Genomic DNA, 16506 nt, shown 5'->3' on the forward strand with positions numbered 1-16506 from the left:
GGCTTCGGTTCAGGTCATGATCTCACAGTTTGTGAGTTTGAGCCCTGCATCAGGCTGTGTGCTGACAGCTCAGAGCCTGGAGCCTGCTTCGGATTCTGTGTCTCCTTCTCTCTCTGCCCCTCCCCCGCTCATGCTCTGTCTCTCTCTCTCTCTCTCTCTCTCTCTCTCTCTCTCTCTCTCTCTCTGTCTCTCAAAAATAAATCAACATTAAAAAAAAGAATTGTCAAATTTGATATATTGTACACCTGAAACTAATAGAACATTGTACATCACATACACTTCAAAAATGCATTTTTGAAAGTAAAGCATTATGGGGGTGCCTGGGTGGCTCAGTCAGTTAAACATAAGACTTTGGCTCGGGTCATGATCTCACAGTTATGGGCTCGAGCCCCTCATCGGGCTGTCTGCTGTCAGCACGGAGCCTCCTTCAGATTCTCTGTCTCCCTCTCTCTCTGCCTCTCTCCTGCTCCCTCTCTCTCAAAAATAAATAAGCATTAAAAAATAATAGTAATAAAGCCTTACGGGGTACCTGAGTGGCTCAGTCTGTTGAACTCATGGTCTGTGAGTTCAAGCTCCACATCGGGCTTGCTGCTGTCTGTGTAGAGCCCACTTCAGATGCTCTGTCCCTCTCTGTGCCCCTCTCCCGCATGTGCTCTCTCAAAAATAAATAAACATTTAAAAAATAATAAAAAAGAAAGCACTGTGGGGCACCTGGGTGGCTCAGTTAAGTGTCTGACTCTTGATTTTGGTTCAGCACTGTGAGATCCAGCCTCATGTGGGGCTCTGCAGTGCGGAGCCTGCTTAAGATTTTCTGTCTTCCTCTCTGTTCCTCCCGCCGACCCCCCCCCCCCACACACACACACACAACTAAAAAAAATAAAGCATTATAAGGGAGACAGAAAGACAGGGACATGGGCTTCCAGTTACAAGAGGGCATTTTGCCCACCTGTTTCCTCTAAAACCCTCACTAGAAATGACATTAAAGAAATTGCCTTACAAAAAGTTATCCTGCAGTGACTAGAGAAGGAAGAGGAGACAAACCTAGGAAGTGATGGGAGGAGTGACTGACCTCACGGATGTGGGAGAGGGAAACCTGAGCCAGCAGGTCCCATAAATTCTGTCCCACTTCACCCAACTGGTAACGGCCCCTCCCAGAGATCCAGCGTCTACAGAGGTTCAAACAAGGTCTGGAGGTTCTCAGTGCAGTTGAGGGGGGCTCAGGGTACTGAAATGTAGAGGCTTAAGTGGAAGCTTACCTATTCAGTGTTAGTGCCCACTCCCCCTGCCCGCCAGCTGCTTCTCCTTCCTGTCACTCAGAATGCGGTCAGCCAGGCTTGTACTCCATGTACGAGATTGGAAGAGTCACGTGTGGAGAATCTGACCAGCGCAAGAGAGAAGACAAACCTTTGGGGATTCCGTCATGCAAGGTTATAGCCTGACCATCCTAAAATGAAGCTTCAGGTGAACACACGTATGTCCACAGAGCTTCCCATCAGCTTTGTAGTGTTCGGCCCTCCGATATGAGTGAGTGGACAGACAAGGGTGACCAGACTTGAGGAAAGTGTCAGTTGAAAAAGAGAGGAAGGAAAATAAAAGAATTCGGAAGAAACAGAAACTATGTGGGGAGAAGAAATTTGCAAAAACTGTCGTTAACGTCCGAGACAAATGATATATCAAAGGCATAAGAATAAGATACCATCGGGGCGCCTGGGTGGTGCAGTCGGTTAAGCGTCCGACTGCAGCCAGGTCACGATCTCGCGGTCCGGGAGTTCGAGCCCCGCGTCAGGCTCTGGGCTGATGGCTTGGAGCCTGTTTCCGATTCTGTGTTTCCCTCTCTCTCTGACCCTCCCCCGTTCATGCTCTCTCTCTGTCCCAAAAATAAATAAACATTGAAAAAAAATTAAAAAAAAAAAAAAAAGAATAAGATACCATCAACAAGGAGTTTTTTTAAGAAGCTCTTGGAAATTAAATGCACAGTAGAACTGAAAATTTCAATACAAGAAGTTAAAACTTCCTTAAAATTAGAGCAGTAAGACACAGAGGGCATTCACTTTCTAACATCCCCTCTGTAAAGAGAGCTTTCCTACTGTTCTTTCTGATCTTATGCTCTAATAAACTTTTGCCTGCTGCTCAAAAAAAAACAAAACTAAAACTAAAAAAAAAAAAAAAAAAAAAAAAAAGACACAGATTGGAAAATGGGAGAGAAAAGCAAAGTGGAAGATGGATCTAAAAAGCTAAATATTAAATATTCAGATAGACATTCTAGAAAGACAGGGTGGGGAAAATGGGGGAGAAAATAATCAGAGAAATAAGAGGTTTTCCAGGACTGAAGAACGGGATTTTCGAGATTGAAAGTCCATTTACTCAGATCAGGGGATGAATAGAAACCACTCAAAGACCCATCAACATGGTTGGGACATTGAGGACAACAAGAAAACGGGTCAGTACAAAGGTATGGGGATCAGAAAGACCTCAAACTTCTCAACAGCATCATCGCAATCTAGAAAATCGTGGAGCTTTCATATTTTGAGGGTCACTGCTTTGCATCATAGAATTCTTTCGCCAAACTTTTTTTTTTTAATTTTTTTTATTTTTATGTTTATTTATTTTTGAGACAGAGACAGAGCATGAACGGGGGAGGGTCAGAGAGAGAGGGAGACAGAATCCGAAACAGGCTCCAGGCTCTAGGCTCTGAGCTGTCAGCACACAGCGTGATGCAGGGCTCAAACTCACAGACTGTGAGATCATGACCCGAGCCGAAGTCGGACGCTCAACCGACTGAGCCACCCAGGCGCCCCTTTCACCAAACTCTTAATTGTGACAGTAGAACACAGACATTTTCAGATGTTCCAAGTCTCTAAATGTATCTCGCTTGTTCCACAGCTCTGGAAGCAACTTGACTTTGTGCCTTAGTGTTGTGGTCCTTTTTTTTTTTTTTTTTTTTAATTTTTTTTTTTTCAACGTTTATTTATTTTTGGGACAGAGAGAGACAGAGCATGAACGGGGGAGGGACAGAGAGAGGGAGACACAGAATGGGAAACAGGCTCCAGGCTCTGAGCCATCAGCCCAGAGCCTGACGCGGGGCTCGAACTCCCAGACCGCGAGATCGTGACCTGGCTGAAGTCGGACGCTTAACCTACTGCGCCACCCAGGTGCCCCAGTGTTGTGGTCCTTAATGTGTGGTCCTGGAACCAGGACCAGTGGCAGTGGCCGCACCTGGCAACTTCTTAAAAAAGGCATCTTGGCCCACCCCAGATGTCCTCAGTCAGGTGGTTCTGGTGCACAGTGCAGTTTGGGAACCACTGCTTTAGCAAAATAAAGATGCAAACAGGAAAGAGGAAGATAGTGGGGATCCAGGAAGCAAAACGTCCAGCAGCAGAGAGAAGGGGAGACGGCTGCCAAATGGTGGTGCATTGAGCTCCCGGGCATAGCTCCTCACAGACACCTGCTGGAGTGGGTCAGAGGCTCCGGGAGGACACATTGCTTGTGTTCTTCTGGGTTTGAACATTAAGAGATTTATATAGGGGCACCTGGGTGGCTCAGTCAGTTAAGTGTCCGACTCTTGATTTCGGCTCGGGTCAAGATCTCACAGTTTGTGAGACGGAGCCCCACGTCAGTCTCTACACGCTGATGGTTCAGAGCCTGCTTGGGAGTCTGTCTCGCCCCACCCCTCTCAAATAAACTTAAAAGAGATTTCTATAAACGGAAGTGGATGTAGGGATGAATTAGTGACAAGTTAATAGAAAAGTGAGCAGATAAAAGAGTAATGACTAACTACACATAGCCAAAGTTGTGCTGAAAAGGAAAACTAGTCGTAGTATTCAGCAGTGAAAGCATTTATATCATCATGGTAGTGTTACCACTTTATTCTGACTTCTCCAAAATTGTACAATAGTTGTATTGTGAGATTAGGGGGTAAGAGAGAAAAGAGTGTGCAGGGAGGGTCCCCACATGCACACATGCTTTTGATAGCTGGTAAAAAAGCTAAATCCTTACCTCTGTAATGGGAAGTTAATAAGTAATAGTAAAAGTGAGAAGTCAAGGGGGAACAAGATAGAAAAATATCCGTAATTAAAACTGTGGAAGTACACGAGCAAAGAAACGGCAAGAAGAATTGAAAGTGGTGTGTGGGGAAAAGCAGGAAACTTCTGGCTTCATGTGACTAACCTGTGTGCCAGCATGCCTTGAATTAAAAATAAAAGCAAAGTTTGAAAAAGCACAATAGGTGGAGTGGTTTCATAAGGAGTATCAGAGAAGTCCTCTTAATGTACGATTGTCCCTTGAACGGTGTGGGGGTTAGGGGTATCAGTCCCCCGTGCAGCTGAAAATCCACTCCCCTCTAAATTAACTCCCGGCGAAAACTCCCTGAAAACTTAACTACTCCCCCCAAACTTAACCGTTCATGCAGCTGAAAATCCACATACAACTTTGAGCTGTCCCCAAAGTTAATAACCTGCTGTTGACCGGAAGCTTTGCCGATGGTAGAAGCAGTTGATGAACACATATTTTGTGTGTTGTATGTATTCTGTACTGTGTTCTTACAGTGAAGTAAGCTAGAGAAAAGAAAATGGTGTTAAAACCATAAGAGAAAATACATTTCCAATACTCTATTGTATTTATTGGGGGAAAAAATCGCTAAGTGAACCCATGCAGTTCAAACCTGTGTTGTTCAGGGGTCAGCTGTACTGTGAACATTATCGAGAGATGGGTTTTGAGGGGGTTCGAAATTGTTCCAAGCTGTTATTTTAAGAAAACCAGTAGGAGGGCAGGATTGGGTGGGGGGCTCCTTGTTGTTTCTCTAGCCACAGGGGAACGCTGGGTGGGGACGTGCCAGGTATGCTTACCCTGGGCAGTCAGTTTGCTAAGCGGAGGTTGGCAGAGGGCACCAGGAAGGTGCTCAGGCCTCATGTGTTGACCTACGGGGTTGGCCACAGCTGAAGCCCAGTCCCGAGCCAGATGGAGCTGTGGGATCGAGGGCACCGGTTTCTTTCTGTGTCAAGTGGGGACCCTAATAACACCCACCTCACACTGGTTGTGAGGAGCGAATGAGTTAATGCACGTATAGGGCTTAGAACAGCGCCTGGTATGTCTTTTCGCAATTAGCGCTGAGGGTCCAGAGGATATTGATACTTTTTTTTTTTTTACTTTTTATTTTGGAAAAAAAAAAAAAAAATCAACCCTACAGAAAAGTTGTAAGAATACTGCAAAGAACTCCCTTGTAAAAGCCTTATTGCTAACATCTTACCACTTTTGCCTTTTCTCTCTCCGTATGTACCTATGTGATATTTTGCTCACTCTTGTTATTACTGAAAAGTAAGTTGCAGACATTGTAACCTTCCTTGCTAAGCACTTCAGTGTATATTTCCTAGGAACCAGAGTAAAGTGGTCAATTTTAGGAAATCTCCCATGTATACCAAGCTAGTTTGCAACGTAGACACCATTATGAAATTTTACCGCTTGTTCCAATACTATCTTTCCAGCAGGACACCTCTCCCCCATCCAGGATCCAGTCCAGTCTTTAGTGTCCTTTAATCCGGAACAGCCTTTCTGCCTTCCTTTATTTTCTCTTTGACCCTTTTGAAGAGTTATCAAGCCATTTGTTTTGTAGAATGTCCCTGGATTAGGGTGGGCTAATTTTTCCTCATGATCTGATTCGGAGCATGCATTTTGGGCCAGAATACCACGGCACATCCCTCAGGAGGCTCCTGATGGCAGTGTGTCCTGTTAGGAGTGATGTTAACTCTGAGCACCTGGGCCCTTTGTCATTAATAAGTAATCTACAGGAAGATACTTTGAGACTGTGTGTGGACATCCTGTTCCCCAACATATTTTCACCTGGTGGTTTGAGCATTTATTGGGCATTGACACTTGACCAAAATCCTCATGAAGTTCACTTGCAGGTCAACGTCTCGATTTGGCATTTAGATAGACAACAAAGTTTACTTTTGCTTGCCAATAAAAAAAAACTTAGCATTGGGAAGCATACTGATTTTTATCAGAGAAGTTTTAATCCATTTGGCTCAAAAATGCCCTTCCTGGGGCTTAAGCCTAAAAGGCTAGATTCATTTATCCACTTGTTCAGTCTTCGTTGAGTGCCTCCTGCAGGCCAAGTGCTATTCCTGGTGCTGGGGATAAAATGATTAAAACAATTTTTAAAGGTAGACAAAAACCCCTGTCCTCCTGGAAGCTGCATTCTAATGGGAGAATCAGACAATAAATCTGTACTGTACTGTCAGGTGGTAAGGAGTGAGGAAAAAGCAAGCCATCGGTGAGATAGACAGGGATGAGGTAAGGGGAGCTTCTTCAGCAGGGCTGGTGGAGAACTCCAACCTTGACTTAGGTGAGAGCAGCTGGTCAGAGACCTAGAGATGGGATGTGAGTTAGCGGAACTGTAAAGAGGTCTGTGTGGCCAGGGTGGAGACATCGAGGGGGTGATGGTGGTGAATGAGGTTAGAGAAAGGGCTAGAGCAGGGTGGCTGAGGGCTGTGTAGACAATGCTGGGAACCCAGGGGAACGGTCCAGGTTTGAAGGGGGGCAGCCCCCACCCCTGTCCACAGCACGTGGAGCCAGCCCGCTGCTGCCCGGGGCTGCTGGTGGTGGCCTGACAGAGGCCTGGCCCCCAAGAGTGACTAGCTCTGAGGGGGTCCAGGGTCCAGCAGTGGGGCTTCTGCATCCACATCCAAGCAGGAGTTTCTCAGAAAAGGAAGAAAGATGGCAGGAAGTAAGGAGCTGGAAAATGCCTTTTTCTGTTTTCCCTGCCGCAGAAGGGGAAGGCGGGAGGAAGGGGAAGGCGGGAGGGGGCTGGCCTGGGGAGGCGCCCGCTTCCCAGCACCCTGGGTGGCTGGGGCGGTCTCTGACAAGCCTTGGCAGACAGGGGCGCGCTCCTGGGCCCAGCGGCTTTCTGATCTGAAACAGCCAGGGAGCCCCAGGCTGTGAGCCCGGGCTCGGTGGTCATTGCCAGCAGAGCGGGCTGTTCTCCAACGTGAGTGTGGCCTTTGTCTCCGGCCGGCTCCCCCATACGGAGGGAGCTCCTCCGCTCACGGCTTTTCTCCCCGCTGCCCAGCCCAGGCTACCAAAGTAACAGCAAACACAGCAACAGTGAGAGCTAGCCTGGGAGAGAACTTCTCTGTGCAGGGGGCATGGGGGTGGGGGTGGGCACCTGCTGAATGCTTCCCAGCTACTGCTCACTGAGTTCTCATAACCACCCTATACAGTAGGTCACCTGCGCCCGGTTACACAGATGAGTGCAGAGCCAGTATTTGAACCCAGGCCGACTGGTGCTAGAATCTCCGTTCTTCTCTGCAAAGCTACTCTTGGATAAGGGATTTTCCTGGAGCACACTGCAAGGGTCAAGGCAATGCCATTGGGTCTATTTCTGGCAGTTTCTTATCTCTTGGGACCTGGTGTACTTGACCTCTGGCCTTTCGCCCAGGGCCATTAGAGGGTTTTGGGAGTGAGGAAGTACTTTTGCTGCCACCTCGAGGGTTGTGAGGAGGCCTTTGTGCCTCCATTTCAGGGTCAGATCCAGAGATTCCCAGGAAGTGGAGGGGACGTGGTGCCCCACACTGGTCCAGATGACATGTTTCGTTTAATGTTGACAGCAACTCTAAGGGCAGATTTTGTGACCAGTCTTTAACAGATGAGGAAACTGGGGCCCCGAGAGGTTAAATAACACACCCAAGGTCGGACTGTCTGTAAGCAGTGGTGGAGGGGAGTGTGGTGTCAACTCAGGTCCAGAGCCTGTGTCTTTGCGCTGAGCTGCTGTGCCTCCCAGAGCTGAAGGACTGGTGTTTTTTTTTTTAATTTTTTTTTTCAACCTTTATTTATTTTTGGGACAGAGAGAGACAGAGCATGAACGGGGGAGGGGCAGAGAGAGAGGGAGACACAGAATCGGAAACAGGCTCCAGGCTCCGAGCCATCAGCCCAGAGCCCGACATGGGGCTCGAACTCACGGACTGCGAGATCGTGACCTGGCTGAAGTCGGACGCTTAACCGACTGCGCCACCCAGGCGCCCCTGAAGGACTGGTGTTTGATGCTCACTGGAACTTGTGTGCTGGGTTAGCACCTCGGTCTGTCCCCACTGGACTGTTGGAATAATATGCGGCCAGCAGGCAGGTGTTTGAAGAGCACCAGCTTTTAGGGTAAGGAAACCTCACGTTTGGCGTTGCCTCTGCCACATCTCGAGGCAGAAGTCCCGACTCCTGTGAACCCACTCACCTGTGAAACAGGGATTCAAATTGCCTACGTCCTCAGACCACGTACGAAAGTGTAGGTGCGTGTGGGAATTTCTGGAGTTTTAAAGTGTGCCTGCTGGGCTTCCCTCAGGTTACCCTGGGCGAGCACTCTGAATTGAGAGTAAGAGAGTCGGGCAGGACATGGGTCTGTTGAGAAACATCCTGAATTAGTTTTTTTTTTAATTTTATTTTTTATTTTTTTAAATTTACATCCAAATTTGTTAGCATATAGTACAACGATGATTTCAGGAGAAGATTCCTTAGTGCCCCTTACCCATTTAGCCCGTCCCCCCTCCCACAACCCCTCCAGTAACCCTCAGTTTGTTCTCCATATTTATGAGTTTCTTCTGTTTTGTCCCCCTCCCTGTTTTTATATTATTTTTGTTTCCCTTCCCTTATGTTCATCTGTTTTGTCTCTTAAAGTCCTCATATGAGTGGAGTCATATGATTTTTGTCTTTCTCTGACTAATTTCACTTAGCATCACACCCTCCAGTTCCATCCACGTAGTTGCAAATGGCAAGATTTCATTCTTTTTGATTGTCGAGTAATACTGCATTGTGTACATATATATATGTATATATGTATATGTATGTGTATATGTACAGATGCATATATGAATATATGTATATATGTATATACATATATACACACATACGTATATATACATATGTTTGTATATACGTATATACATATATGTATATATACATATGTACATATACATACATATGTACATATATATGTGTATATATGTATATATATATATATACACCACATCTTCTTTATCCATTCATCTGTCGATGGACATTTGGGCTCTTTCCATACTTGGCTATTGTTGATAGTGCTGCTATAAACATGGGGGTGCATGTGTCCCTTCAAACCAGCACACCTGTATCCCGTGGATAAATGCCTAATACTGCAGTTGCTGGGTCATAAGGTAGTTCTATTTTTTGTTTTTTGAGGAACCTCCATACTGTTTTCCAGAGTGGCTGCACCAGCTTGCATTCCCACCAACAATGCAAAAGAGATCCTCTTTCTCTGCATCCTCGCCAACATCTGTTGTTGCCTGAGTTGTTAATGTTAGCCATTCTGACAAGTGTAAGGTGGTATCTCATGGTGGTTTTGATTTGTATTTCCCTGATGATGAGTGATGTGGAGCATTTTTTCCTGTGTCGGTTGGCCATCTGGATGTCTTCCTTGGAGAAGTGTCTATTCATGTCTTTTGCCCATTTCTTCACTGGATTGTTTTTTTGGGGTGTTGAGTTTGATAGGTTTTTTTTTTTTATAGATTTTAGATACTAACCCTTTATCTGATATGTCATTTGCAAATATCTTCTCCCATTCTGTCGGTTGCCTTTTAGTTTTGCTGATTGTTTCCTTTGCTGTGCAGAAGGTTTTTATTTTGATAAGGTCCCAATAGTTCATTTTTGCTTTGGTTTCCCTTGCCTCCAGGGACATGTTGAGTAAGAAGTTGCTGAGGCCAAGATCAAAGAGGTTTTTTTCCTGCTTTCTCCTCGAGGATTTTGATGGCTTCCTGTCATACATTGAGGGCTTTCATCCATTTTGAGTTTCTTTTTGCGTATGGTGTAAGAAAGTGGTCCAGGTTCATTCTTCTGCATGTCACTGTCCAGTTTTCCCAGCACCACTTGCTGAAGAGACTGTCTTGATTCCATTGGATATTCTCTCCTGCTTTGTCAAAGATTAGTTGGCCATACGTTTGTGGGTCTATTTCTGGGTTCTCTATTCTGTTCCATTAATCTGAGTGTCTGTTCTTGTGCCAGTGCCATACTGTCTTGATGATTACAGCTTTGAAGTATAGCTTGAAGTCTGGGATTGTGATGCCTCCTGCTTTGGTTTTGTTTTTCAAGATTGCTTTGGCTATTCGGGGTCTTTTCTGGTTCCATACAAATTTTAGGATTGTTTGTTCTAGCTCTGTGAAGAATGCTGGTGTTATTTTGATAGGGATTGCATTGAATATGTAGATTGCTTTGGGCAGTGTCGACATTTTAACAATATTTGTTCTTCCTATCCAGGAGCATGGAATCTTTTTCCATTTTTTTGTGTCTCCTTCAGTTTCTTTCATAAGCTTTCTATAGTTTTCAGCGTATAGATTTTTCACCTCTTTGTTTAGATTTATTCCTAGGTATTTTATGGTTTTTGGTGCAACTGTAAATGGGATCGATTCCTTGATTTTTCTTCCTGCTGCTTCATTGTTGGTGTATAGGAATGCAACCAATTTCTGTGCGTTGATTTTATATCCTGCAACTTTGCCGAATTCATGAATCAGTTCTAGCAGTTTTTTGGTGGAATCTTTTGGGTTTTCCTTATAGAGTATCATGTCATCTGCGAAGAGTGAAAGTTTGACCTCCTCCTGGCTGATTTGGATGCCTTTTATTTCTTTGTGTTGTCTGACTACAGAAGCTAAGACTTCCAATACTATGTTGAATAACAGTGGCGAGACTGGACATCCCGGTCTTGTTCCTGACCTTAGGGGGAAAGCTCTCAGTTTTTCCCCATTGAGGATATTAACCTTGGGTCGTTCATATTAGAAATGTCTCCTGATTTTAGAACACCATTTTCCTCTCCTGCCCTTAAGATCTATGTGGAAGCACTATGTATAAATGATAACAGTTGTAGCAGATGTTTTTAGAAGTAGGGAAAAGGATTTAACCAAAGCCAGGTGGTGTTGGACTAGAACCCTAGCCTAGTGTCTGTTTAGGAAAACTATAAGACTTCCTGCTGATGAAAACAGCAGTTCTCAACTGGGGGCAATTTCATCCCCCAGGGGGCATTTGGCAATGTCTGGAGACGTTTTTGGCTGTCCTAGCTGGAGACAGGATTTTGCTAACACCCTGGTAGAAGTCTGCTGTTCTGGTAACCGTCCTGTAGCATACAGGACAGTCCCCATATGACAAGAATTATCTGTCCAAAATATGGACCGTGCCAGGGTTGAGAAAGGCTGATTAAAAAGAGCCAGCACTTACATAGTATTTGCTTTGTGTCAGACAGTGTTCTAAGTGCTTCACAGGTATTAACTTGTTTAATCCTCCCAACTCTGTGACATAGGAGCTATTATTATCCTCCGTTGACAGATGGGGGAGTAGGGGCTTGGGAAGGTTAAATAACTGGACCAGGGTCAGGGTCCCGAGGAAGGAACAGGCAGAGCCAGGACTTGAACTCAGTCCAGCTCCGGAGTCCACGCCTTTAACCATGGTGCTCTGCTGCTCTGCTTTGCATGAGGGAAGGCTACTTAGCTTTAAGTCAGATCTTCAGCTTTGGGTCTAGAAAGCCACATACCAAGAAATTTGCTATGTGACAAGAGTCAGAAACCTTTCATTCCTGTGCCTAGAAAACAGAGTGGGGAAGGGTGGTGAGGGGCCCAGCGACCCATCATCAGTGAAAAAAAACCCTGTGACTCCCAGATGCTGAGTGTGATTCAACTTATGAATTTACTGGCGTGAGGCGCCTCATGGGTCCCGGGTGACTATAACCTCTTAGCCTTCGGCTCCTTTCATTGAGGAATCAGAGATGGGGGTGGGGGTCACCTCTCTGTGCTGGGGACCAGAGTGTGACAGGACTGTGCAGAGCGTGCACCTAACTTTGGAGTCCTGGGCTGTGTTTGTCATTACAGACGTAAAGACAACCGTGGTTTACCCTGCCACAGAGAAGCACCTAGAAAAGTACCTGCGCCAGGACCTCCACCTGGTCCGAGAGACGGGGGCCGATTACAAGAACGTCACCTTGCCCCACCTGGAGTCCCAGAGCCTCAGCATCCAGGTGACTGGCCGCCGCGCCTCAGACTGGCCCCAGGGGGTGCGGACACAGAGTGCTCCCTGTGGCCGGAGTCTCTGTCTCGAGGATCTGGCAGGGCCAGCACAGTTCCACAGGTTTGGGGTAGCACAAGCAGCACTGTGGAACCCCTGCCCCCTCCTTGTGCAGGAGTGAACGCACGGATGTGTAAGTAACTGCACAGGACGGGAGAGGGTGAGTTTGCTGTGGGGAAAAGCAACCAGGGTGAGTAGCACGGGAAATGCTGGACTGGGGTGGCTGCTGTTTTATCCAGGATGGCCAGAGGCTCGACCCTGGTCCTGGGCGTGCTGCTGAGGCTCTGTGGGACTCTCAGAGCAGCCCAGGCCTTTGGAGAATTTGTATCTGCCTCAGCGCTGATACTGTCTCAGAATGACTGTGCCCTCACCTGGGTCTATGAATGGGTCAAGACTGACGCCAGGGTAGCCACCCCACCCCGTTCCAGACTTTTTATTCCTGGTTCTGCCTGTGCAAACCCGCCTCTGGGAGTCGAGTCCCAGAGTTAAAAACTTCATTCACTTGTTCCCCTTGCATTCGTTCCCCAGAGAGCAGGGTCCTGATGTGCCTGGTGGCTTAGCACAGGGCCTCCTCTCCCAAAGGCTAATGTGAGGTTTGGCGGTGTCTTCAGCCACTAGACCAGATGCAAGGCCATTTAGCGAAGAGATCCCGAGTTCTTGATGGGCCGAGGCCCAGTGCCAACCAGAGCCTGCGCCTGCAGTCGGCCCCGAGTGAATGTTCAGCCTTAAATATGATGGATGAGGCGTTTCCTTGCTCACTTGCTGGCTCTCACCATCTCTGTCTCTTCATCATTCACCCTTGTTCTCTTTGAGCGTTTCTCACCCACTCTGCCCAAGATCCAGGTTGTGGCTTTTGGGGGTGGTCAGACACAGGGCACTCATTGCCATGTCTCCCGGGCCAGAAGAAGGGAGGGGGCCCTTGGCTGTGGGGGCCAAGGGCCCCGCCAAGTCAGTTATACATGGGAGAAGTAAGGAAAGGGTGGTTGGCAGGTGTGCAGGAGGCCATGTGGGGCGACAGCCCGCTTTCCTACTTGGGAAGACCCGGCTGACTGGGAGTCCTCGTCCCCCTGTGCCACATTTGCACTAGGTTCCTCTGGCTCAAGCTGGCGTGATTTTTTTTTTTTTAAGTCCCTATACTTGCTCTGTCTTCTACATGGAAAGGAGATATGTCTGCATCTTGCTAGATGGCTGCTGCCATTCAGGGTCCCAGAGGGATCTCCTGGAATATATGTTCTGTGGCACCAGTTGCACAAATATGGGATCCAAAGGAGGATGCTCTTAAAGTCGGTGTGACTTGTATGTGTACTGTCTTATCCACTGCCGTGTACTTCCTCTTGGAAAATAATACAGCCAGATTCTCCTACTACTCGGCCAAGTTCTGTTTGACGCAAGTATTCATCTATTCTTTCTTGACCGTTTCTAGTACGTTTACAAAGCACTCAGCTCAACTGGCAACACTCATTGTATTAATTGTGCACCTACTGTGTACCAGGCCATGTACTAGGCTCTGGAGGGTCACCAGGGTGAACACTTGTAATGCCCCCAGAGTCTTGTGGGGAAGACAGACATGGAGTCTGACCGGCACAGTACAATGGGATAAGTACTCCCCCGCAGGTGGTTTGTATCCAGGGTTCAGTGGTGACACAAAGGGAGGTGATCAGCCTGGACAGTGGGGGGCTTTACAGAGGAAGGGATCCTTCAGTTGGGTCTTAAGGGACAGATGGAAGTTTGCCAAGTGGACAAGGCAGAGAAGGGCATTCCAGGCAGAGGGAAGAACAAAGATAGGCCCCGAGAGCTGGAGGGTCAGCAGGACAAACCAGGAGCAGACGGGCAGGGGCCAGAAGCAGGCGTGTGCACCTGTCAGAACACCAGGAGCTCCCAAACCTGGCTGATCATCAGGATTGCCTGGGGAGATTTTTTAAAATACAGAGCATGGGGCCCTACTCCGTGTCTACTGAATCAGGATGTTCAGGGAGTGGAGCTGGGAAATCTGTATTTATTTCTTTTATTTTGCGGAGAGAGAATGAGCAGGGAAGGGGCAGAGAGAGAGGGGGACAGAGGATCTGAAGTGTGCTCCGTGTTGACATCACGGATGTGATACAGGGCTCCAACTCACAAACCGTGAGATCATGACCTGAGCCGAAGTCGATGTTTAACCGACTAAGCCATCCAGGCGTCCCATGGAAAATCTGTATTTTTTTTTAAGGTTTATTTATTTATTTTGAGAGAGAGAGCATGTGGACAAACAGGGGAGGGGCAGAGAGAGAGGGAGAGAGTGAGAATCTCAAGCAGCCTTCACGCTGTCAGAGCAGAGCCCGACACGGGGCTCCAGCCCACGAACCATGGGATCATGACCGGAGCCGAAATCAAGAGTGGGACAGTCAACCCACTGAGCCACCCGGGCACCCCGGGAAATCTGTATTTTTAAAAAATATGTTTCTAATGATCATCAGATTTGAGAACAGTTGCCACAGGCAATGAGGGTCCCCCTAGACGGGTTTAAGTATATGGGTTCCACGAGATTTAAAGAATTGCTCGAGTTTGGTGAGTGTGGAGGGCTCTAAAGACCAGCGTGGGCCCCGGCCCAGTGGGGAAGGCTTCGGCAGTGATTTGAGAAGTAGGGCTCGAAGCTGGCGGATTCGAGAGGCGAGCAGAGTCTGGGGGTGGCTCCAGGTCCAGCTTGGATGGAGCATGGATAGGTAGCAGGGTCACTAACCAGGACAGGGGTTGTGGGCAGCAGAGAGGGTTTATGTCGGAAACAGTTGAGTTTGGGACTTGGGAGCACTCACCAGATGCCCGGGACTGTTTCAGCTTTCTCTGTGCATTCCCTCATTGACTCTACTCAGCAGCAATTTGGAGACGAGATTCACAGCCCGTCAGTGTCACCCCGGTGCCCATGCTGTCAGCCGACCACCCTATTTGGTTCCTCAAATTTGAGGTTCTTGTAACTCCTCAGTATATAATGCCATCAGGGGCGTCTGGGTGACTCAGTCAGTTAAGCGTCCAACTTCGCCTCAGGTCATGATCTCACAGTTCGTGGGTTCAGCTCAGAACCTGGAGCCTGCTTCGAATTCTGTGTCTCCCTCTCTCTCGGCCCCCTCTCCCCCTCCCCCCTCAAAAAGAAATAAACATTAATAAGTGAATGAAAGGAAAGAAAGAAAGGAAAAGAGAAAAGAGAAAAGTACTGCCATCTGACATCTGGATCCCGAGCGTTAGAGACCATCAGGCTAAAAGTGTTGGTCTGTGAGTCGTCAGGTTGAGGTCAGTGTCCGTCCAGGGTTTGGATTCCCATTCTGCCATCTCCGAGCATTCTGAGTGTCCTGCCATTCTGACCCCATTTCTTCGCCTGGAAAATGCAAGTGGGGTCCCAGTGGGGATTGAGAGGGGCACCACAGATCACATCCCCGCTGTTGGTTCCAGCACAGACTGGGCACCAGGACGGTAGCTGCCGTTGTGCACACGCAGGTCCCATTCCGAGGACAGGGGAGGTCAGGGGAGGGCAGTGCCGATACAGCGGAGGTGTGGACAGGCGAGGGGTGGCCGGAGGAGAGAGGCTAGCAGGGGGGCGAGCAGAAAAGCAGGAGGAGAGTGAACAGGGAGTGAGGTATCCCAGGGGAGACTTGCCGGTGTCACCTGCCACAAGGAAGCTATGCCAGGTGTCTGCCAGAAGCCGGGGGTGGCTGAGTCCCCCGGGCTTGCATCCTGATGGGCTCGCTCCCCGTTACAGGCCCTGCCCCTCCCCTCCCCCCCCCCCCCCCCCCCATGATTTGTGTGAATTCTGTTCCCTGGCCCCCTCCCTTTCTCAGCTGGGTTGCTGGCCTGGGACTTCACGTGGATTCACACCCCCCACCCCTGCTCTCCCAGAGGCCTGCTCCCGTGACCTGAAGCCGGAGCTGTGGGGCCAGACTCGGTTGGAATTGGTTGGACTTCCCCATGCTTGCTTTTTCCTTACAACGTGAGGACGACAGCGACACCAGCTTGACCGGGTTGCTGCGCGCGGTAGTCTCTGGGAGGCCCTGAGAACAGGGCCCGCACGTGGGAGGGCTGCTCACCACCGCCAGGCCTCTGCTCTCGGTGCAGCGGCCTCCGGCAGAGCGCCTGTTGTCATCGCCACGAGGCTGCGGCTCGACGCCCCCTCTTGCTGGAGCTTTCTGAGCACATCCCTCTGCCTTTATGGGGCCTCCTCTGTGCCAGGCGCTGTCAGTCACTTTACACTCCTCGCCAGTCTGTGCCGTGCAGGTATCGTCTCAGAGGGGGAGACTCCAGTCCCCTCTCAAAGGGGGAAACTGAGGCTCAGAGAGTACACCACTTTGCCCAAGGTGTCAGCTAGTTAGCGAGGAGGCGGGAGAGGACACCAGGACCAGTTTGTTCTCTGTCTACGACTACACAACTTTCCAGTCTGAGGGGGCTGCTTATCTGGGGGCAAGAGACAGCCCAGGCCCCAGGGAG

The 16506-nt window shown here is 48.5% G+C and overlaps 1 protein-coding gene across 3 annotated transcripts in view; it reads left to right on the forward strand.

The window, feature by feature from the left end:
• Positions 1-16506, forward strand: part of DCPS (decapping enzyme, scavenger) — a 46485-nt gene that overhangs the window by 21421 nt on the left and 8558 nt on the right. For all 3 annotated transcript variants that reach the window (XM_023239282.2, XM_003992560.4, XM_019811536.3), the window contains exon 3: positions 11865-12010. In XM_023239282.2, the coding sequence (XP_023095050.1) occupies positions 11865-12010 (146 nt within the window). The remainder of the gene's footprint in view (positions 1-11864; positions 12011-16506) is intronic.

This window comes from Felis catus, chromosome D1 (genome assembly GCF_018350175.1).
Source record: "Felis catus isolate Fca126 chromosome D1, F.catus_Fca126_mat1.0, whole genome shotgun sequence".
In the NCBI taxonomy this organism is placed as follows: Eukaryota; Metazoa; Chordata; class Mammalia; order Carnivora; family Felidae; genus Felis; species Felis catus.